Raw genomic sequence first — 24,565 nt, 5'->3', positions numbered from 1 at the left:
AGCGCACCTGATCTTTATGTTTTAAGCTTATTGAGCTTATTAAGCAAGAACAGAATAATAAAATGCTTTGTTGTGTAAAGCTTGCTTCTTGAGATTTGTGCGTTTACAGTTTTGATGCACTGTTGAAGCGGGATGTCAAGACATTTGTCCTTAATATTATCACTTTTAAAAGGTAATCAGCTAAACTGGAACCGCCAAATATGAATAAAAAGTAAATGTAAAAATAAAATGTCATATTTTATTCATTATCGGATATCGGATCCGATATCGATAATTGGAAACCGATATCGTTTCGATATCGATAATTCGGTAAACCGATATCGATAATATCGATAAATGAGGTCGCGGCACACCACTAGTATCAATATATTGTTGATAAACGTTAAAAAATTCATTCAATTTGGTTTACTGGTTTCCGAGTTATGACAGCTCAAAAATGAGTTGTCTAAAAAATAGTGTTTTACGCGAACGGTTCTAACTTCGCGAAAAATTAATCAATCGAGCCCAAATTTGTACCAATGATGCACACATAATAGAATGACAAACAGCCAAAATTTTAGATTTTTTGATGCACTCTATGAAAAGTTACAGCATGTTGAATTTTTTTGTGGGAGAAAAAAAGTTGCCTATCCCAAACATTTTGGCCATCCCCTGTATCTCAAAACGATATCACCAAAGAATGGGCCGAAATTCATCAAACATGATATTGAGTAGAGTGTGATGTAGTTTGAATGTTGAGTTTATTTGCACTAACAGGTTTACGTTGAATAATAAATTACAATTACAATTACAATTACTAAAATGGACTTGTAATTGCGACACGAGATTAGGATTCATAAATGGATTTAGAACAGTATACAGTATACTGTTATTAATATTGCATAAATCGATCATACATTGATTTGATCGTAAATTAGAATGATGGATTTAAAATTTTGGCTTTTATCTAGTTTACGGTCGAGAATTATATTTGAAACAGTTATGGCTTTATCGGTCATTGTCTACTCAAAGAGCAAGGCTTTAGTTATAGCTGTATAAACTATAACTATAGATTTTTTAATTTTCATAATTGTATGAGCTTGTATGTCATCTAATAATTCGTTTTATGATTGTCGTGTGAAATTTCCCTGACCATCAACCGAATTCCCTGACTTTCCCTGATTTTCCAGGTCCAAAAATAAATTCCCTGACTTTCCAGGTTTTTCTAGGTAGTCGACACCCTGAAAAAAGAAGTTCGAAATAAATAGTTTTAAAACCGAAAAAAATAAAAACGGTAGGTGGCAATATAGTTGCCACTGCCTTATAAAGGGTTAAAGTAGACCTAGTAGAGAAATCCGTCCACTTCAGTGCCACCTAGAACACAAAAATTTCAGGAAATTCTGGAATCCCGATGTCGTTTTCCTTTATGTTTTGCGCCGAAGAAGCACTGAATTTTGCTGAGATATTCACCATCGGAGAACAAGAAGCACAAAACCTGAAGCATGTTGTTCTTTCTGAAGAAATATATTTAAAACCACCGTCCTGAAGTGAAACCGTTGGTTCCAAACATATCTCTCCCAACCAGGGGTTATTTGAATATTTTGTATCGCGTTTGAACTTTCTTAAAAATACGATCTTCACTTAAATTCACCACAGTTCCATCCCCTTCATCACCATCATCAGCCGCTTACTTCTTGCCGGTGGCCGCAACCTGCTGTGCGGTTTCCTCCTCCTTGGCAATGGTCTGGAGCAGTTCCTGCTTCTTGTTGGCAATGCGCTCCTCACGACGCCGGCGGGCCTCACGCACCTTGTTACGCTTGGCCTCGGCCTGATCGCTCAGCATCTTGCTACGGGCCTTCTCGGCCTTTCGCTTGTGGATGTGCTCCATCAGGATACGCTTGTTCTTGAACACGTTACCCTTCGCGCGCATGTACAGATCGTGGTACAGATGACGGTCAATCTTCTTGGCCTCTCGGTACTTCTTGAGCAGACGACGCAGGACGCGCATGCGGTTCATCCACAGCAGCTTCTGGGGCATACGGGCATTGGCCGTACCTTTCCTCTTGCCGTAGCCGCAGTGACGTCCCTTACGGCGGGCCAGCGTGTTCTTGCGGACGCGGAAACGGGAGTGCACCACGACGGGCTTCTTGATGATCAAACCATCCTTGATCAACTTGCGGATGCTCTGGCCTGCAAATGTACGGGGGAAAAACGGAAAATTCCGACGTTAACATACGATAATTTTGAACATTGACTGTTAAGGCTGTTACGAAATGTCCCAAGCTATATTTCTTCTTCTTATTTGTGGCTCTACGTCTCCAATGGGACTTGGCCTGCCTCGCTTCAACTTAGTGTTCTTTGAACACTTCACAGTTATTAATTGAAGGGCTTCCATTGCCTGAATTTGTATATTGTGAGGCAAGTACAATTATGCCCAGGGTATCGAGAAAATTTTCACAACCGGAACGGGAATCGAACCCGCTGTCTCCGGATTGGCGATCCATAGCCTTAACCACTAGACTAATTGGAGACCCCAAAACTATATTTCATTGCACATTATTTCAAAATTGATTATTTCAACTAGTACTATAAATCAACTTATCTTTTAACTTATTTTCAGAGTTATTATGAACATTTTGTAAACATTTCAGAAATGATTTTTCTTTATGGCCTAACTTATTTTCTCGATTTGTTTTCTTTGATTCTCTCTTTTTCAACAACTTAATCAAATGACTTTTAATCAGCCAAATTGATTCTAGAATTGACTGCCCGTTCCATCGTTCACCTATTTTTACATCATTTTGTATATTGTACCAAGAACGATACACTGTCACGGAAAACGATTTTACATGGAACGAACTCACCACCCTCACTAATCATACGTTCCCACAGCCCCTGCAACCATCAACACAAAAGTAATACTTACGGGAGTTGGTGTTTCCAATCTCGTTGATTTCGTTAGGATCCAACCAGACCTTCTTCTTGCCACATCGCATAACCGAGGCTGCGAGCCTCTTCTGAAGCTTGAGGGAACTGAAAGCAGGAACAAAAACAAATTTCCATTAGCAAGACTGTGATGATTGCCATGTTTGAGACGAAGAGGTTATTCACGCTGAACCTAATCCCAGAACCGCCGGTCCAGTGCGATCACAATCGTAAACATCTCATTAGAATCACTCTAATTACGACGAATTTCACAACGAGCCGCAATTTCCGGCAAACATTCAGCCATTCCTCCATTGCTTGCGTTTGTTCTCAGCCTGATGTACGCCACTCGGGAATCGGAGGGGTTCGAGCTGTCATGACAGCTGCCTTTGCACAGGCATTGCAATCGGATCGGAGCAAACACCCGAAAAACATTGCAAAATTCGACACCGCCGACGCACATTCCGGACCGCTTCCACCGGCATCACTTGGTTCGCCATCTGATCGCATTTTTCCGACGGTTTGGGCCGGTTTTCCGGGTAAAATTCACTTATTTTTCGCCGCTCGCCGTACCTCATGTTGCTTATTGTTTCCTCGACAGAAGTAAAAAGAAAGCTGCTGTCGTTTGGGCGGAAGTACTACACACCGATCGCGGGCGCCAAAGTGACAGTTGCGCAGGGCTGCTTCCCAGCTGTCACGGCCGTATCCGTACGGGGGGTAGGAAGGAGGATACAAAAATTTGAAATGACCGTTGCGGAGTCACATATGAAAAGAACTCAAGCAGTTTGTTATATCTAGATTAAGTTTAAATAAGGGCGAAAGTAACATGAGAGAGTTCTCTTCATCGACTCTCTCTTCTTCAAATTAAAGTGACAAGATGCAAGTATGGTTAAACTTTTTGGTCATAAATCGCTAGGTTGCGATGCAATCTAGCGTCTAATACTTATGACACATATGTGATACAAGAATCACTGTACAATTGCGCTTGAAATGAGTGCCATACTGAAAATTCTCTCAGTTCAAGTCAGTCTTGTTAGAATTTTCTTGACACTGCGTACCGTTGTACAGGAATCACACTCGTATCACATGTCTGTCTGGGGTATAAGTGTAAAAAAGTTCGATTGAATTTGCATCTTGTCACTTTAATTTGAAGAAGAGAGAGTCGATGAAGAGAACTCTCTCATGTTACTTTCGCCCTTATTTAAACTCAATCTAGAATATAGAATATATTCTTTTTTTTTGCACTGAAAAAAATTGACACGATCGATTCATGTGTTTTGATTTATGGACTGATTCAAGAACGTCAACGTTAGTCTGATATGTTGTCCAACGTATTCAATGGTTTATACACATTAGATTAATCTGATTCACAACAAGGATTGAACAGCAAAGCTTACAACATCAAACTAATTGTAATCCACTCTAATGTGATATTGTTACACTTCACATCACTATAGCTCTATCACGTATATGACATCCCTATTCCTACCCAATAGGATTGTTTGCAGCCAACATCAATTGGGTTCCCCCATTGGCAATGCATTTGAGTTCCCTAAACATTAGTACAAGATGCGGGAATCGAAAACATGACGTACGTACCCTGGTGTGCTCTATCTTTAAGGTGAAACATCAAGAAATCTCATTGCATACAAACTTTAGAGGTACAAATCTGACGAACGAAGCATTGAACCAAGCCGCACTTCTAGCGTAACATTTGAAAAGGGCCTATCTGCAAAATGTAAACAAACCCGATTTTTCACTATTCCTATCAATATCTACCTAAGCTATCACATAACACCTTAATCAATGAGAAAAGAGCTATTTTACCCGTATTTTAAATAAATTTTAAAAGGGCCTATCTGAAATTGAATAATCTTTTAGGGCCTAACTGCATTCAAAAGGGCCTAACTGATAATTACCTTTCAAATCAGATAGGCCCTTTTGTAAATTTTGATTATTTTTCATATTTTCCAATAATTTTTAGTAGTTCTTTAACTTTCCTTGAATTATAGATGAAATTAAATCCAAAATATTTCAAATTAGCTAAAATTAGGAAAAAATAAAAGGGCCTAACTGAAATTTTTCCTTCAAATCAGATAGGCCCTTTTGTAAATTTGGGTTATTTTTAATGTTTTCCAATAATTTTGAGTAGCTCTTTAACTTTCCTTGAATTATCGATAATAATAATCCAGAATAATTAAAATTAGCTAAAAATAAGAAAAAAATAAAAGGGCCTAACTGAAATTGCCGTCGATAAAAGGGCCTAACTGAAAGGGCCTAACTGATCTTTAGATTGTAAAAGGGCCTATCTGCCGTTCATGTTAAAAATACATTATTTCTAGATTGAGTTTAAATAAGGGCGAAAGTAACATGAGAGAGTTCTCTTCATCGACTCTCTCTTCTGCAAATTAAAGTGACAAGATGCAAGTATGGTTGAACTTTTTTATCATAAATCGCTAGATTGCGATGCAATCTAGCGTCTAAGTGTAAAAAAGTTCGATTGAATTTGCATCTTGTCACTTTAATTTGCAGAAGAGAGAGTCGATGAAGAGAACTCTCTCATGTTACTTTCGCCCTTATTTAAACTCAATCTAGATTTATGGAATTTTTGCTATAGTATGATGCAAATAATGCACAGAACCATGAAGTAGATTCCCATATGTGTCAATAGATGGAATAAAACACCTAAAAAAGTCTTTCGTTTTTATAGTTTATTGCATTGCTAACTGGACTGCGACAAAGTGCGGAATCTCAAATAAAAGTGCGATATTGCATCAAATCGTTCCGGTGTCTTCACCGCACTTATTCATCACGAGCTAATGAATAAGTGCGGTGAAGACACCGGAACGATCTGACGCAAAATTGCACTTTTATTTGAGATTCCGCACTTCATCGTCGCACTTATAACGGCGCAATGCGCAATAAATAGGATTAACTAATCTGGGAGGTAATCTTCTCATGCGATTTTCTCAATGTTTACGTTTTGCAGATAGGCCCTTTTCAAATGTTACGCTAGACTTGTTTAGCCTGCACGCAAAAAAATGTTGTGGACGAGAATACCATTTCAGGGGGTTAAATTAACCGCAATGCGCCTACGTTTTTCAGCAGACTATTGGACGATATTATCCTAACTAAATAAGCAGTCATTTTTACCATGTCCCAATTTTCACGCCTTGCAGTTACATTTACCATGTTAATAGTAATTTTATTCTACTACAAAAATAGTCAAATAGACAAAAACGGTATTTACAAGGTATATTGCGGCCATAGTAATTTCAACTATGTTCAATGCGAGGGGGGCGACACATCTAAATCTCCGAAAAGATGTAAACGAAGATGCATCTACCTTTTTAGATGAGTGTGATATTTGCCAGATTTTCGCATCTACTTTCCACTGCATCCACTTTGAAATCCTGCCAAGCGCTGCTTTGAGATGGGAGGAGATGTGAATGGATAGGGTGTAGATAAGCGAAGATCAGTCGCACACAAAATATGAAAAGGGTTTAATTGGTTTTTATATATAACGACGTTCTGGGATTTTCTTAAATTTTTCGACTTCATCCTCGCAAACTAAGTTCATGTGTGCATTAGATATTTATCAAAGTATTTATCTACATTTTATGCATGTTTAGTTGCATAATTATATCAAAAGCGCCATAAAAGAAACGTGGCGCAAGCTGGTACAAAAAAAAAATAGGCTCTGTTCAAATGTGTGAGGCAGCAGTGCAAAATGTAAATAATGCCTAATCATTTCCAGTTTTTGTTTTCAAAAAAAGAACTGCAGTTTTACAGTTCATCAGCGAAATCTTCCAGCAACTTCTACCGGGAAACTCCTGATTATCTCCGACCAGTAAAACCTTCAGCAATTTCTTATTGAGAATTTATTCTGAGAAATTCTGCGGTAATTCGTGTCCGGGAACGCTCCAGCTACTCCTTCCGATGAATTTTCCAGAAGTATTAAGTATATTAAGTTCTTTCTGACCGGAGAATTCTTCAGTTTGTAACTTACGAGAATGCTTAGGCCAATGGGCAAATATTGCCGATAAACCTTGAGTAATTTCTTCCTGAAAAATATTTTTTTCGGAAACTCCTTCCAAAAAATGCATTATTAATTAGTAATTTACTCCGGGAAATTCCCAATCTTTCATAGATTACAACTGTCATTACTTCCGGGCAACCCACTATAAATTCCTTCCAGTCAATCATGATCCGGAGAAATTATTGTAGGAACTCCCGGAGGACTTCCCGATAGAACTCCTGGAAGAATTCACTTGATGAGTTCCTAAATAATCCTGATGCAACTTCTGAAGCGATCCCTGAAGTAACTGATAAAAAGATTCTCACTCCGGAGCCCCAAGATGAGTAATTTGATGCATCTCTGGGAGGAACTTTTCATTGGAGGTATATCCGGGAGAAATATATGTAGGCTTGCTGCTCCTTGCCGCCCCTAGCCATTTATTCCAGGAAAACTTTCAGCTATCCTTTTTCACTCTTTCAGCAAATCCATTGTGGAATCCCTTAGGAAATCTGCCATTAATAAGCTCCGGGAAACCCTCTTCAATCCTACATCAATTCCTTCGTAATATTTCATTGCCTCCAGCTATCCACCAGCAATTTCTTCAAAATTGTAGATGGAACTCCCGAAGAAACGCAAACAGTGTGCGAATAAAAAGACAAAACAGTTAACGGATTCCCGGCTGGTTCGAATGCATCAATAATTGCTTCTGATGGCAATCATGATTCCAGCAAATCCGGTACACAGATCCTTAATATCGGCTGTAGGTTCCATTTTTCATCAGCATCAGTAGCACCCTAGCGGGACCTGCAATTGTGTTCGACGTAGTAATCTCGAGCCGAGCCATACGTCCACTGGGTTGCTCCGATCGCTTCTATTCCGGTTGCGACAGGTGGTGCTCCTTGCTGACCCGACGACCAACCAAGCTGTACGAGCCCCGACACGGCCACGGGGTTGCTCCGGCTCCGCTTGTTCCGGTTCCGGATGCGACAGGGGGTACCCTTCTTGCTGACCCGATGACGAATTTCAGTAGCGCGGTTCTGTTTTGATCTCAGTTTGACAACAACATCCTTTGTTTTGTTTTCGTCGATCACATCAGATGTGAGAGATGTGAGTAGTTTGAAACAAAGATTTTGAGATGGATTTGGGATGGAAGCAGATTGCAAGATGTAAACAGATAGTGCACAGTGTGTAAGATGCATCAGATTTTTGGTAAAAATGAGATAATCTGGATGTGTCGTCCCCCTCGGTTCAATGTCCTTTGTACTGAAACATGCTGGAAACCGTGATAAATTATATTAAATGCACTACTTGTTAAAATAGAAAACAAGTATTTTGAACAAGCATATTTCTATGTTACGTACCCTGGAAAACGTAATTATAGAAATAAACTTATTCAATACACTTTGTTTTCTATTTTAACAAGTATAGCATCTAAGTAATTTTTATAAAACTCTGAACTGAAGTCAAACGTAATTTATTTGCTTAATAACGGTTTTGTAACGGTATAAGAAAACCGTAGTTTACTGATTTTATAGGATAGGTACATGTTTGAGAATTCAGTCCGATAAATATCGCTAGTCCGTGTCGCTTCCAGGGACACTGCATTATTTTTACATTCTCGATGTCATGTTCCGGAAGATGCGGCGTGTTGGCAACCCGGCTGCCAGCGCGCATCTACTATCTGCAACCTCTAGCTACACACACCTACAAGAGGGATTTGGAGCAGGTGACAGCTCCAACGATGAGTATGATTATTGCCGTAAGTAGGGAAAAAATCCAAAACACAAATACGATATACACGTTGTTCTGAATTCTATAATTTCAAAATCAGATAAAAACCTGTTATTTTCATTTTCACAGTGTCTGTAGCTTAATAAGGTATTTAGAGTGCAAAAAACTATAATTGTACATAAAAATAATCTATTAACATTAATGTTAGGTACCTGGACAGTGAAGTGAATTTCGTCTTTCTAACCATAAATTCCCAACCTTTGCAAACTCTACAACTACGGTAAGCAATGAAGCATTGAATTTCTAGCATCAAATATTTATTGGAATTACATCATTAATTAGGTATTCGGCCTACGAATTCGCTGAAGACAGGCCAGCACACTTAGGGGACTAAACGTAAGTCTGATCATATCTATATATATAAAAATGAGTTTGAAGTCCCTTTGAGGCAACAAAACTCACGAACGTCTGAACCGATCAGGATGACTCTTGCATGTTTCGATTCGTATTCATGGTGGCTGTGTTTATATGTATAAAAAGTTATAAAAATCAACTCAAAAAGTTGGAAAATTGATAAAGTACTGATTTTTATGAGCAGGGAAGAAAATCAACATGATCGAAATCAAACCAATCTAGAGTGCGGTGCTTGCATGAGCTTAAAAGCTGTCAAACCATCACAAGATTGGCAAGACAGAGTTTGCCGGGACAGCTAGTTAAATATAAAATAGCATTTATATCATATTGCCATTGCATAACTTGAAGCCTGTACACCTTATAATCTGTCCACACGTAAACCGATTTTGTTGTACACCTTATTTCCAATAGGAGAATTATAATCTGCCGCTGAAATACACCCAGTTACCGTGTTTAATTTGCGGTGATTATAGTCACGGAAATCTCCCCATCAGTTCCGTTGGCACAGCTGCCAACATCTTATAATTCTCGTTTATTGGTGATTCAGTGATGTCGAACCGTAGTGAGTTAGATAAAGGTGAGAAAGGCGGAAGGAAGAATAAGGTAGCGAAATCTAAATCAAGCCGTAATGAAGTGAACGAGTGCACAGAGAACAGTGGTCCAGTAGTGGTGGTTACGGACGAGTCTGATCCGCCGAATGTGTCAGCAATCAATAAAACCTTGCCAGGTCGTTCATGCAAGTCCTGTCGAGGTCCTGATGCCGGAGGAATGGTGCAATGCGACGAATGCAGTAAATGGCATCATTTCACCTGTGTTGGAGTAACGGAAGATGTTGAGAACCACAGCTGGAGTTGCCCTAAATGCGTTTCTGCCAAATGGGTCCAGCGAGAAAACTCTACATCGAGCAAACACCTCCAACCAAGCGATGCGAGTCAACGGGAACCAGACCAGGCAGTAAATCCTGACCACGAACGAGATTTGGCTAGGGATGGAGAATCAGATAGAGTTCTTCAGAAAGTGCCCAGCATCGTAAAGTCCACGTCATCTAAGAGGTCATCAAGAACGCTTCTCAAACTGCAGATGGAAAAACTGGAAGAAGAACATAGGCTAGAGCGCGAGTATCTGGACCGAAAATACGCCCTTCTGCAAGAGATGGCTAGCGAGGATGGTTCATCGTATACTTCCAGTGTCTCGTCCAGCATGAATCGAGTTCGGGACTGGGTGAAATCCAATAATCAAAAGGAGGATGACCCGATCAACCAGGTTCCGTTTGAACCTCAACGAAACTCCACCCATTATCTACAGTCAGTGCGCCCGGAAAATCCTGACCGACTGTCGGCAGGCATTGATCAGCTTTCAATTGGACGTACATTTTCGGTCGGAGGAGGAATCCCGAATCACCTACATTCAGCCGGACCCGTAACATCAGTTAACTTCCGTGAAGACGTACAACTGCAACCAAAGTCAACGATGCGATCTTCTGTACCAGTTGTTCCGAGCTACTATCAGCAACCGTCAGCGCCCCGTTATCACCCATCAGCAGCTCTGCTCCCCGGAACAAGTACGCAGCGTGGGGAGTTTTTGAGAGAGCCTACCGTTGTGCAGCACGACCATTCTCGCCACGTAGAGGACTTTGACGATCCTTGCCCGATTACCGCAAAACAAATAGCCGCCCGACAGGCTATCTCAAAAGAGTTGCCAGCATTTTCAGGGAAACCAGATGAATGGCCAATTTTCTTTTCTGCATTTTCGAACACTACGGCGATGTGCGGTTTCACCGATGGGGAAAACACGACTAGATTACAAAAATGCCTCACCGGTAAAGCGTATGACTCCGTGAAAAGTCTTCTAATGCATCCATCCAATGTGAAGAGAGTTATTGCTACATTGCGAATGCGGTTCGGACAACCAGAAGCCATAGTACAATCCCTCATTGAGAGAATAAATACATTGCCAACTCTAAGAGAGGATAAGTTGGAAACTATCATGGATTTCGCAGTAGAGGTGCAAAACTTCTGCTCTATTGTAGACGCTTGTGGCCTTGAAGAACATATGTACAATGTGGCAATGCTTCACCAGCTCGTCAGTAAACTTCCACCATCGATCAAGCTGGACTGGGCTAGGCACCGCCAAATGTTCTCGAAAATCAACTTGGCAACCTTCGGGAATTGGATGTATTCCTTGGCGGAAGCAGCCAGCTCTGTAACCATCCCTGGATCAAGCCCCGGATCCCAAGAACCCAAGACTGTACGAGGTGAACCCCGTCTCCAGAAAAAAGGATCCGGCTTTCTGAACGCGCATCTAGAAACGGAATCAACTGCTGCTCGAGAAACAAGTGAGCTTCAGAAGAACACCAAAGGTGGATGTCTCGTATGCAAAGCCTGCTGTGACAGTGTCGTCGATTGTAAACAATTCCTAGAATTGTCTCGGGGTTCTCGATGGGCCGTTGTGAGAGAATTTGGTCTCTGTCGACGCTGTCTACTGAAGCACAATGGCAGTTGTGATGCGAAAGCTTGCGGAAAGGATGGATGCACGTTTAAGCATCATGCACTTCTTCACAAAGAACAGAGCGGCAAGCATGAAACGACTCCCTCAGAATCGACCGGCAACCCAGATTCTGCTCATCACGGATGTAATACACACCGCTCCCATTCCAGCTCAGCGTTGTTCCGCTATATTCCAGTGATTGTCTATGGAGAGAAATCATCTGTACACACCTTTGCATTTCTTGACGATGGGTCGGAGTTAACACTTCTGGACAACGATCTAGCTAACGAGCTAGGGCTTACAGGATCAGAAGTTCCACTGAATCTGCGCTGGACTGGTGGGACTGAGCGATGTGAAAAGGAATCTCGCATAACACGTCTTGCAATCACTGGTGTGCAAGATAGAGCGAAGCAGTTTACACTAGATGAAGTGCGAACGGTGAAGGAGCTCCAGTTACCTCATCAGTCTTTGGACATGGACGAAATGAAAGAACGGTACCCACATCTTCGAGGGCTACCCATCAAATCATACGAAAGGGTGCGCCCCAGGATTCTGATTGGCATGAAACACGTTCACGTCAGCCTGGTACTTCAAAGTCGCGAAGGAAAACCGGAGCAACCAATTGCTACCAAAACAAGGCTCGGTTGGACTGTGTGCGGCGCAAGCTACGAAAACAGAGGATCAAGTATGGTACACTATACCTTCCATATTGGGACTACTGCAACTTCTGACGAGGATTTACACCAAGCAATGAAGGAGTACTTTTCCCTGGATAGTATGGGTGTAGTGAAATCTAATCAATCTCTACTTTCATCTGAAGATCAAAGAGCGTATTCGCTACTGGAAGCTCGTACCATTCGTAAAGGCAACAGATATGAGACTGGTTTGTTATGGCGCTTCGATAATAGCCGTCTTCCGAACAGCCGGTCAATGGCTCTACATCGACATCAACTTTTAGAAAAACGTATGCAGAAGGATCCTCAGCTAGCGGCAGCACTGAACCAGAAGATAGCTGACTATCGACAGAAAGGTTACATACGAAAGCTACAAAAAGATGAAGAAAGCAAATCACTTCAGCGTTCTTGGTATCTCCCCGTTTTTCCGGTAGTTAACCCAAACAAGCCTGGTAAAATACGGATAGTCTGGGATGCAGCTGCTACTACCTATGGAGTCTCTTTGAACTCAGCCCTTCTGAAAGGACCCGATCAGCTGTGTTCGCTTTTTTCAATCCTAGTTCAGTTCAGGAAGCATCGAATTGGAATAACTGGTGACATTTCCGAGATGTTTCATCAGGTTCAGATAAGAGAGGAAGACAGACCATGCCAGCGTTTCTTTTGGAATGAAGATGGAACTACCGCAGTCTATGAAATGTGCGTCATGACATTTGGGGCATGCTGTTCTCCTAGTAGTGCCCAGTATGTAAAAAACTTGAATGCTGAAAGGTTCTCCGGACAATATCCTGAAGCAGTCGATACAATTACGAAGAAACACTACGTGGATGACATGCTAGATAGCGTAGAATCAGAAGAAGAAGCTATCCAACTAGCACAGAATGTGAAATATGTGCACAGTCAGGGCGGTTTTGAGATCCGCAATTGGATATCCAACTCGGAGAAGGTCATGGCCGTATTAGGTGGAAGTGAAACGTCAACGAAGTGTTTGAACCTGTGCGCTGAAATGTCGATGGAGAAGGTGCTGGGCTTATGGTGGTGTACAGAATCAGACGCCTTCACATATAAGGTTGGATGGAACCGATACGACGAAGCTCTACTGGGAGGACAAAGACGACCCACGAAACGTGAAGTTCTGCGAGTGCTAATGACGATTTTTGATCCATTGGGCCTTATTGCTCATTTTCTGATATACCTTAAGGTATTGCTCCAAGAAATATGGCGCTCCGGTATTCAATGGGACGATGAAATCGACGACAACTTGTTGGAAAAATGGAAGCTCTGGCTCCGAGTTCTACCAGAAGTGGAAAAAGTTCAAATTCCTCGCTGCTACCGTACACAAGTGAACTATGAGTGTGATGTGCAACTTCATACGTTTGTCGACGCCAGCGAGAATAGTTTTGCTGCTGTATCATTTCTCCGGTTCGCGAGCGAAAGTCGGGTAGAATGCATCATTGTCGCTTCCAAAACTCGTGTTGCGCCGTTGAAGTTTCAATCCATACCTAGACTTGAGCTGCAGGCTGCTGTTCTGGGAATCAGACTGGCGCAGAGTATTGCCGAATCCTTATCCATTCGTTTCACCAAGCGATGTTTTTGGACCGATTCTCAAGATGTGCTTTGCTGGATAAATTCAGACCACCGTCGTTACTCCCAATTCGTGGCCCATCGTGTTAGCGAAATTCTCGATATAACGGAGAGTACTGACTGGTTTTGGGTGCCAACAAAACTGAATGTAGCTGACGACGCCACGAAATGGATCACGCAACCGGACTTGTCTAACGAGAGTAGATGGTTCAAGGGACCTAGCTTCCTATGTAAATCAGAAGAAGAATGGCCGGCGCAACCACCAAGGAACAATACAACTGCTGCAGAGGTTCGTGCAAACTTGGTCGGTCACCTGTCAGCATCACGTCCATTGATAGTTTTCGAGAACTTCTCGTCTTGGAAAAGATTAGCTCGCGTAGTTGGATTTGCACAGCGCTTCTTGAACAACTGTCGTCAAAAGAAGGAAAATCTACCCGGCTGTGACGGAGTGCTCTCTGCAACAGAAACAAATGATGCTGAAGAGTGCATATTACGCCTGATCCAACAAGAAACCTACGCCGATGAGATATCAGCCCTTAAGAAACAAAAGGCTGTACCGAAAACCAGCACATTGGTGAAGCTTAGCCCATGGCTGGACGATCGTGGGATACTCAGAATGCTGGGACGAACGTCAAGTTGCCTGTTCATTACCAAGGATGCGAAAAACCCAATAATTCTACCCCGCGACCATCATGTTACTTCTCTGGTTATCTCCTTCTACCATAACAAGTTCCACCATCTCAACCATGAGACTGTTGTAAACGAGTTGCGACAGAAGTACTGGATCCCACGTGTTCGAGTCTGCTATTCTAAGGTCCGCAAAAACTGTCAGCGATGCAAAAATGAACGAGCGATTCCGCATCCTCCGATAATGGCAGACCTTCCGCCTGCAAGATTGGCAGCATTTACAAGGCCATTTACTCACGTGGGTATAGATTACTTCGGACCTATAGAAGTGGCGATTGGTAGAAGAGTAGAAAAACGCTGGGGTATGCTTGCCACTTGTATGACAACGCGCGCCGTGCACATTGAAATCGCCCACTCTCTAAGCACTAGCTCATGTGTAATGGCCATCCGAAACATGATCGCTCGTCGCGGGATTCCCCGCCAAATATATTGTGATCGTGGAACTAATTTTGTTGGAGCTAGTCGTGAGTTGGCTCGTATAGCGAAGGATTTGAATCATGAAGCTATTATGAGTGAGATCGTTAGTCCCGATACACAGTGGTCGTTTAATCCACCTTCCTCACCACATATGGGCGGGAGCTGGGAACGACTAATACGCAGCGTCAAGGATAATCTTGCATCTCTGAACCTTCCACGAAAGCCGTCTGACGAAGTACTTCGAAACGCATTTGCCGAGATTGAGAACACTTTGAATGCAAGGCCTCTGACTCATGTCGCTATCGAGGACCACGCGGCTCCAGCTCTGACTCCAAACCACATTCTCCTTGGAAGTTCTAGTGGAACGAAACCACTGACTACATTAGATGATAGCAGCGTAGCCGTACGCCAGTGTTGGAGAGCATCACAGCTTATAGCTAACCAGTTCTGGAAGAGATGGTTGACAGATTATCTTCCAGAAATTACCAGGAGAACCAAGTGGCACTCCCCTTGTTCACGCCCTTTGAAAGTTGGCGATATAGTCATCATTACGGATCCTAAGCTGCCACGGAACTGTTGGCCGAGAGGAAAAATTATCTCGACGCGTCCTAGTAAGGATGGGGAAGTCAGATCAGCTACAGTACGGACATCTAGTGGTGTATACGAGCGCCCAGTGGTCAAGCTGGCGGTGCTGGACATCATGCGCGAAGAGGAGTAAGTCTTCCAGCTGTGCGACGTACCTGGGGGGAGTGTTGGCAACCCGGCTGCCAGCGCGCATCTACTATCTGCAACCTCTAGCTACACACACCTACAAGAGGGATTTGGAGCAGGTGACAGCTCCAACGATGAGTATGATTATTGCCGTAAGTAGGGAAAAAATCCAAAACACAAATACGATATACACGTTGTTCTGAATTCTATAATTTCAAAATCAGATAAAAACCTGTTATTTTCATTTTCACAGTGTCTGTAGCTTAATAAGGTATTTAGAGTGCAAAAAACTATAATTGTACATAAAAATAATCTATTAACATTAATGTTAGGTACCTGGACAGTGAAGTGAATTTCGTCTTTCTAACCATAAATTCCCAACCTTTGCAAACTCTACAACTACGGTAAGCAATGAAGCATTGAATTTCTAGCATCAAATATTTATTGGAATTACATCATTAATTAGGTATTCGGCCTACGAATTCGCTGAAGACAGGCCAGCACACTTAGGGGACTAAACGTAAGTCTGATCATATTAAATATAAAATAGCATTTATATCATATTGCCATTGCATAACTTGAAGCCTGTACACCTTATAATCTGTCCACACGTAAACCGATTTTGTTGTACACCTTATTTCCAATAGGAGAATTATAATCTGCCGCTGAAATACACCCAGTTACCGTGTTTAATTTGCGGTGATTATAGTCACGGAAATCTCCCCATCAGTTCCGTTGGCACAGCTGCCAACACGGCGCGTTGTCAATGGTGCGTGGTAGTTGCCTGCAAATTCGAAATAAGAAGTATGGTTGTAACGATCAATTATTCCACAAATACCAACCTTTTGAGGAACAAATCCAGCATATCGAGAAAAGTGTCATTCCCGCAGCAAAATTGTAATTGACCTAGCGTCTCGATGGATCAGTCGTCTTCGTACTCCAATATCGAAATGTGAATTCCAAATGAGTCCAGACCACAAACGATAGTGTAGAACTGCCACAATCGGTATTTTCCATGAAGACCTGAATTTTACAGAAAATGGATGGCTCATATTCGTGTCCATATCGACAGCAACTCACCATTTACAGTTTCTTGGAAGTGCTGTGCGAAAATGATTACGTGTCATTCAGACCAGAGTTCCATAATCTTACGCAAGTAGTTCCACCCACGGTTCGACAACCTGTAGCTTTATAAGAACGGTCAGTGAATATTTGCCGGAACAATCTCCCGAGACCGGGTGACCTGATTCGACTGGGATCCAGTGGCTCATGATGTCCTGCGCTGAAAACAATGTTTTAACATGATCAGATATTTGCTTAATTATACATAAAATATACTTACCTGCAATATTTCATCTCGTTTGATATTCAACTGGGTTTTAATTAGACCCCGTTTCAAGAAATTAGAAAGAAAAATCACTTTCAGTCAATTCGGTGGACTTGTCATAAATCAACATGGCGCCAGCTCGTAAATCAAGCTCGGAACAAAATTACCATGCTTGTGGTAAAATCGAACACAAAACATGATCAGCTGAAATTTGCCGATGCAGAACGCTTAAGATAACCATGATCATAGTAGAAAAGAAACCACAATTTCAATGACAGTAACGCGCATGGTTATTGCTACGACAAAATGAGTACTTTCATGGTAGTTAGTTTTACCATGCGGTGTAGTCATTATGACTATTGCCAATTTAAGAAAGGGCATAGTATTCTTAACTATAAATCGGTCCAGCTGACTGTTTTCTTAGTTCTTTTCAGCACAAACAGCCATAGTAAATTTGAACACAACTTTATAGTAGCAGCTACCGCATGATTTTTTTCTGTGTGGCTTAGCTCACTGGCCAAAAGAGCCAGCTTTTCCAAACCGAACGCATTTGTTTACGAATTTTTAAGATTGGTGCTATTGAAAACGTGAGTACGGGTCCAAGTCGGCCATTGTGGCAGCCATGTTTGTACTCTCTGATGTTTCTCCTTAACTGGATTCAATAGTCCAAACATCACAACTTCATATGTGATACGATTGAAGTTGGAGTAATTTCATAAACGAATTTGCGCTAGGGAAGATTCAAATATTACGTCCACGATTTTTGGGATTTCTAGCACCGACGAACCGACGCGACAGTGGTGATTCAAAAGTGTCCCCCCCCCCAAATTTAACGGTCGACCACCGAAGCAGGCGAACGCTTCTGTCAAATCAGCGCAGACGCGAACCGTTTCCTAAATCAATACACGGGGGTTCGGTGTCGAGCTATCAAATCATCGCGAGCCGTTATAGAGGTGGCGATAGTGTTTGGCTGTAGACAGAACGTTTGCGCAAGTATGTGAGTATTTCGTGACGTATTTCTCGTCACTTGCGTGTGTCTAGAGCATTTTGATCAGTTGTCAGTTGCCCCAACGAACGAACACGATTCGCTAATCGGGGCGCAGTCGTGACCCAACCAGCGAATCTGGACTGTATAATATATCGGCACCAACATTTCAAAAGGGCGTAACTGCTTTTTGACATTTCACACTCTTTCAAAGCTGAGGGTCGCAATTTACCTCCCACACGCAATTCACTGCCCGTAATAGAAAGAGAAGATCCTCCTCTTTCCATTAGTGGTATTAGATTCCGTTTCAGAGATGAGATACAACTAAAAACTTTGATAGAAAGTGGTCTGCCAAAATGCAGTTACGCCCTTTTGAAATGTTGGTGCCGATATTGTAAAAATCTTATTTAGAATTCACTGTATGGTGTCTACATTACATCTATTGTTTTTGTAATTTTATTTTTACAGTGGTGTCTATTGTAAAAAATATGGTTCTAAATAGTTCTGTTACAATACAACGTTCGGTTTTTCTACTGTATTTTTATTCGGGCGATTCATCAAATCGTTCCCATACAAACTTCAAATAGGTTCCTGGGCACCAAAATTCAGGAAAAATTGGATTTCGGCTCAGTTTGGTATGCAGATTCAGAATATGGAATTATCTCCAACACCATTAAGAAGCCAATTAGATATATTTACGTGTAAATATTTATTCAGCGCAATACTTCAGGCGTTCGATTCGAATAGGTCCTTGCTGTTTGCTGGGATTTCTAGATTCGACCAATTGGGTTTTTAAATTTTTGAAAAATGTATTCCTTTTTTGATTTTATACGGAAGAGCACCTTTTTCTGAGCCACCATGATTTTTTTCACATTTTTAGAACTTTATTTTGATACCTAAAATCAATTTCAAAGAGATTATTCAAAATCACCTTTTGACAGCTGGGCAACTGTTTGACAGCTCCGCCCATCACAAAATGCAACGAGGGGTGATTCGACAAATCGCTTCTATACAAACATCAATTTAATGTTTAAATAGGTTCTCGCCCGAATAAAAAATACAGTAGAAAAACCGAACGTTGTATTGTAACAGTACTATTTAGAACCATATATTTACAATAGACACCACTGTAAAAAATAAAAATAGAAAAACAATAAGATGTAATGTAGACACCATACAGTAAATTGTAAATAAGATTTTTACAATATACTATACGGGTTGTTAAGTATCGTAACAATATAAAAAAATATTTTTCTCCATATATATTTTTTTTACAAAACCATACATTTTATTGTAAATGAATTGTTGTAAATACTGATACGTGGGTTTTAATATACCGTACATTGTATGGTACACGTATGGTTTAAAAGAATAAAATGTACCGTAAATATATTGTTTTTGATTCTTGTACCGACTTTTCGAACGAGAAAAGAAAGAAAACGAGAAACAAAGAAAACGATCAAATTTTCGGTGACCAGTCCGGTACCCAATAAATATTCATAACCGTGTATTTTTTTCCGTGTAAATTGCCTTTTGTGTAAATTTTATTTAGCGTGTTACACTGATCTGACAGCTCTGACAGTAAGGGACTAAACATAAATTACGTAGGATTGTTCACAATCTGCGAACTTGACGGCGGAAAAATCGTGACCATGACGCCGCTGAGAATACCCTCTTCGAATGAGTGTAATCAGTTTCGTACCTTTTAATTCCACCCTATGTTGCTTATCCTTTGACAGATACGCGTATTTCGACTACCACTTGTAACACAAACTTATTAAAATAAGTTTGTGCTTGTAATCTTCCTCAGTATCAGTTATCAGTGGATAACTGATTACACTCATTCGAAAAAAAAATTGTTTTTAATTATAATTTCACTACTGGTTATAAATTTAATCATGGTCTTGGAATGGTTCTCTTTTGTTATGTTGTATTGTTTTACATTACATAAACCATATAATGTTATATTATCTTGTCATTTTCCTCCTGTTAATGGTATCTTAGGCTTACTAGCATTATAAGAATGCGCTTTGGGAATTCTCCAGAGCGTTTTGGATAACCCTTCATATATAGGATCACCCACGTCTAAGTCTGAGTAGTCTCTGATTGCATTAACAGTTGAAGCTTAGGCTCCCATGCCCCACCTGAGACGAGACTCGCGAAGACGGTCTTCTTTTTCTCCACTTTGTTATTTTTTTCTTCTTCCTATCTGTGTTGACATTATATTTTGGGCTGGTGGTTCAAACACGTACGTGACCGCATCACCTCACATGCAGTGTGACTGAACCCCATTCACGCACAAAATCATGTTGAGGTGAAATTTTGCATCGCCAACAATCGCCAAGCAAAGTAATCATTGGAATATTTAGTTTTCAATTTATTTTTGACAGTACAGGAGAAGAAAATGCTGCTCGGAGTGAATTTTGGCTTCAGAATTTATGTCAGATAGTGTTGAGAAACGTAGTAATCGATGCCTAAGTCAGGTTGCTTGGGTAGACACCTAGCAACCTGTTGTTACGGAAGCTCAATAGCACCAACCATTTTTTCTTCACTCCTGTATCAACCACCAATCAATCAAGACGTTTTCAATAAAAACTTTAATTCGTTCCTCGTTAAACTACTTCGTGTTTTCTCTGAACTCAAGAGGTTATAGACCCCGCGCGGCGAGAACTAGTCTACGGCATCCCGCAATTTTCCGGAGCTGGCTACGAAAACTGGAAGTTTCGCGTTGAAAAGTTCTTGAAGTCGGTTGGTTTACTGGAAGTCCTGAGTCAAGATGTTCCACCCACGGCTCCCGAAGCAGCGAAGTTCAACGAAAAGGATGGCAAGGCGTCAAACTGGATAATTGCCTTTATTCATGATGACCTACTGGACCTGGTTCGTGAGAAGGAAACTGCGAAGGAGATTTGGACAACTCTGGCAAACGTGTATGCGAAGAAATCAGTGGCATCTCAAACGCTAATCCGGAAGCAGATGGCAAAGCTGAAGATGATTGAAGGATCGTCAGTGAAGGATCACCTGAAGATTTTCGACGAGCTGATCCGGCAGTTGAAATCGGCTGGCGCAAAGCTGGAAGAGGGTGACCTAGTGTCTCAGCTGTTTGTCACACTTCCAGAATCTTTTGATCCGTTGGTGACCGCATTGGAGAACCTGGAAGAGGACAAGCTGACCTTGGATGTAGTGCGTGAACGTCTTCTGGCAGAAGAGCTGAAGAAGAACGATCGGATGACAGATGTCGGTGAGGAAGTACCTGCTGCTCTTGTTGGATCCAAGCAGAGAGGGCATATGACTAGAAGCTGTAAGACGAAGAAGTCATCCGATGAACCTGTGACTTTTTGTGGAGGAGAACCGGTTGTATTTCTGACTGATCGCATACCTCGTAACAACTGTGAACAAGTAATCAGCTTCAAGATGGATTCTGGAGCCACAGATCATCTCGTGAAATCGAAGGATTATTTTACAACGTTGGAAAAGCTGCAGCGGCCTGTGAAGATAAGCGTTGCGAAGAACGACCAGTCTATCATTGCTTGGCACAAAGGATCGATTGAAGGAGTCAACCGGCACGGCGTTAAGATGGTAATACACGATGTGCTGTATGTGCCAGATCTACGTGAAAATCTGCTCGCTGTGAAGAAAATGGCGGCTGCAGGTGTGGAAGTGACCTTTAAAAGATCATCGGCAGAAATGAAATTCCAAGGAAAAATGGTTGCAGATTGTCCGTTGCAAGGAAGTTTCTACGAACTGGAATTAGCTATCAGGCAACATCCAAACAGTTTTTCACCTGGAAGAAAGCAGAGGATCACCGTCGATGGAATGGAACCAGAGGGGGATTGCTCAGCCGATACCAATCCGTACCTCGGCATATCGTCCAAGCGAAGCAGTAAGCCTAAGCACACCAACCCCGGAAAATGGTCAAGAAGCGTTAGCGCAGTGGATGATGATCCTGACATTGAAGATGGGACAGCGAAGCCGACTCGACTAAGTGGCAGATGTGTTTGGGATACATGCAAGACCGTCCGATTAAGAGGGGGTGTTGAGAAACGTAGTAATCGATGCCTAAGTCAGGTTGCTTGGGTAGACACCTAGCAACCTGTTGTTAGGATTGGTAGTGGTGTTCGTGGGTAGTGGACGCCAGTGCGATGGTGCATCTAAAATAATGTGATTTTTTAGTGCTATCGCTTATAAACAGTGCCTCGGGTAACTGGTTCAGTGGTGTTGAATCACAGTCTTTGCGGGAAAAGTGAAGTTCAGTGGCTCATACCGTAAATAGTGTTAAGAAATATTGTGAAATATATTTCTAATTCTAGCCATATCTGCCATCAATTTGATGTTAGATTTTCACGTACGTGTATGATATGTAAGTGCTTGTGTATGTGACTCTCATCTCCTCTTCTGGTGAGGTGAGTATTAACTCAGTCAATCTCTTCATGAGAGTCTGAGAATTCTGCGTTCTGTTACCACCCTGCGGTAGGTAAGTAAACGATAACTTGGGCTATGCTTGTATAGGTATGCCGGGTATGCTGTTCTTCTGGACATGCCCTTCTGCGTACCTGATTACGCGTCTATACTGCGTAGATAGTTGAAAAATTACATTATGTTTTTTGTTTTTTCAAATTTTATCACAATCGCAGTTCTTATATTTGTCAAAGGAGCATGACGATATTGCGAAGTAAACATCACCTCCACAGATAAAGCTGGTGATGAAGTACTAGATTACTGCAAATTCTGCGGTGCTCTCGTTTCGTTCTGTAGAGTATCTTCTCTGCAATTAGCTTGAGCCAGTATGCTCATAGTGAGAGAATTTTGTCGACGTACTCTGTTCGATTATGTCGATAGTTAGCTCGCTATTAGAGGTGTGTACTGACAATTAGTGTTCAATACTATCAAGACGGAATTGCGTGTGTTCTATAAACGTATGCAATGTACCTTTAGGGGAACAGCGTTTCCCAAATATATATTTTGCGGTACCCCAGTCAAATGGTAGCTCGCTTTATCTTTACTGATTTTAGTGTGCTCTTTTTTAACTGGTGAACCGCAAAATACGTGTTTAGGAAATGCGGAATTTTATGGTCACTATACAAGCTTTTCAACGGTTGTATTGATCATAAGTCCTATTTCTGTATGTGCAGATTTTTTTTTTTTAGCGTGAAACGCTTTTTGTTTTAACAATGGTAGTATACGTTGGAACCTTTCAGATGCACAAACTCTGTGTATTTGGGATTCCATGTGTACCGCATATTGAATAAATGATCTGTGTTTAACACGCTATTTATTTACTTCAAAGTCTCCAAGCTCTCTTTGCAATTAATTTGTATTGGTGAGCAAGCAATCTGGCTTAGGACTTGGAGGGTATTCTGATTTCAGATTATCATTCTTTTCCTTTTCGCCGCCTCCGACTACTGAGCGTTTTCGATAAACCGCATCGTCAAAATGGCTGAGCAAGTAGGTAATACTGTTGCTGGTTCAGGATTGCAAGCTGAAGATTCCTCAAAAGCATCTACTGGACGTGCAAATGAAGATATTCAGTATGCTAGAAATGGACCAGCAAATGCAAAACCGTCTACTTCTGCTAATGGCGGAAGTACCGGATTCAACGTAAGAGGTAAAAATTACTCTAAGAATCAGAGAAAGAAGCACAACCGAAAGGTGGCTTCATCTGGTAAAAAACTTACCTTGGATGCAGAGGTGAGTGATACTCGTGCTTCATTGCGTTTTCAAATAAAGTTGTTGAAAGGTTTATTTGATAACACATTGAAGGATGAGTTATTAAGGGACCTAAATGTCCTTCTTTATCAGACGTCGCACGGCTCGTTCATTCCATCATTCTTTGGCTTCGGACTCAGATTTGGAAAGATCTGGTTTTCGCCCGAAAACCAGGAAAGCCACGACTGGTTGAAGCAAAAGCTGATGGTAATCAACGAGACGGCGAAAGATGATTTCAAGTTCGTTATAGAATCTTTCAATCTTCATCAGAACAGCATTGGCCTGAACATACCTTGCAATGCGAATGAAGATTTATCTCAGAATGATATTCTGAATAGATTGAATTTTCAAAATCCTACTATGCAGGTAAACTCCTGGAGGGTTAACAAAATCAATCCAATTGAGAAGGGTCACCGCCTGCTTTTCTGTAGCATCAGTGATGATTCTCTCAATCTTCTGAAGCAGCAAAATTTTATGGTCAACTACGGCTTCCAGAAGATTTTCGCTCGCTTTTCATCAAAGAAATGAGCCCATGTGTGCATTTCTTCTATTTTTCTCAACGTCTTTCGTAACGAACATCCAGTTTTGGGTTGCTCGATTTTATGGCAGATGTTGAGATATTTTAATTCATTTCCAGTATCCTTTCGGGGGTGCAGGGAATAATGAATCATTTTTGTTTCAGATTCTAATTTATTTCCAGTATCCTTTCGGGGGTGCAGGAAGTAAAGAATCATATAAGTATCCCATTAGGGGTGCTTGTATGAAATTTAGCCTCTCTTATCCTTTTCTACGTTTTCCTTCTTTCAAAACCCTCCTTCTCCCTTCCCTGCTTCCTCTTTTCCTTTCGGGTAAGTGATGATTGGCTATGAAGTGCGAGGCACAAATCTCCCGTTCGATGGAGAACGTGCCGCCTGAGCCGTATATCT

At 41.4% G+C, this 24,565-nt stretch overlaps 2 protein-coding genes and 1 long non-coding RNA gene across 7 annotated transcripts; 1 reads left to right on the top strand and 2 right to left on the bottom strand.

Annotated features, from left to right (window-relative positions):
- Nucleotides 1-1,484: 1,484 nt before the first annotated feature.
- On the bottom strand, nt 1,485-3,556 carry LOC134284010 (large ribosomal subunit protein eL19-like). Its single transcript, XM_062854432.1, has 3 exons — nt 3,478-3,556; nt 2,906-3,012; nt 1,485-2,169 (listed from the first exon to the last, which is right to left on the bottom strand). The coding sequence occupies exons 1-3, from the start codon at nt 3,480-3,482 to the stop codon at nt 1,667-1,669; spliced, it is 615 nt and encodes a 204-aa protein (XP_062710416.1). The 5' UTR covers nt 3,483-3,556; the 3' UTR covers nt 1,485-1,666.
- A 5,014-nt stretch (nt 3,557-8,570) lies between these two features.
- On the top strand, nt 8,571-16,378 carry LOC109430877 (uncharacterized). Of its 5 annotated transcripts, none has more exons than XR_009998110.1 (4): nt 8,571-9,049; nt 9,479-15,895; nt 15,957-16,028; nt 16,091-16,378. XR_009998110.1 is itself a non-coding variant. In XM_062854431.1 (4 exons), exon 4 carries the CDS (start codon nt 9,617-9,619, stop codon nt 15,629-15,631), a length of 6,015 nt encoding a protein of 2,004 aa, XP_062710415.1. In that variant the 5' UTR covers nt 8,571-8,800; nt 8,862-8,933; nt 8,996-9,049; nt 9,479-9,616; the 3' UTR covers nt 15,632-16,378. The 5 variants fall into 5 exon arrangements, 2 of the variants coding, with proteins under 2 accessions (XP_062710415.1, XP_062710412.1); XM_062854431.1 differs by having other exon boundaries at nt 8,571-8,800; nt 8,862-8,933; nt 8,996-9,049; nt 9,479-16,378; XR_009998108.1 differs by having other exon boundaries at nt 15,957-16,378.
- LOC115260275 (uncharacterized) lies at nt 16,378-17,447 on the bottom strand. The gene is made up of 3 exons (XR_003894473.2): nt 16,705-17,447; nt 16,467-16,647; nt 16,378-16,408 (listed from the first exon to the last, which is right to left on the bottom strand). It is a non-coding gene; the product is annotated as an uncharacterized LOC115260275 (long non-coding RNA).
- Nucleotides 17,448-24,565: the final 7,118 nt, after the last annotated feature.

Source organism: Aedes albopictus, chromosome 2, assembly GCF_035046485.1.
Source record: "Aedes albopictus strain Foshan chromosome 2, AalbF5, whole genome shotgun sequence".
Classification (NCBI taxonomy): domain Eukaryota; kingdom Metazoa; phylum Arthropoda; class Insecta; order Diptera; family Culicidae; genus Aedes; species Aedes albopictus.
This window is presented reverse-complemented; position numbering and strand designations above follow the sequence as displayed.

Excerpts from the sequence above, each read along its gene's own strand:
- LOC134284010 (XM_062854432.1), bottom strand. Across the intron at positions 2,170-2,905 it reads GATTGGAAACACCAACTCCC|GCCAGAGCATCCGCAAGTTG; the intron begins GTAAGTATTACT and ends GTACATTTGCAG.
- LOC109430877 (XM_062854431.1), top strand. The coding sequence starts at position 9,617 with ATGTCGAACCGTAGTGAGTTAGATAAAGGTGAGAAAGGCGGAAGGAAG.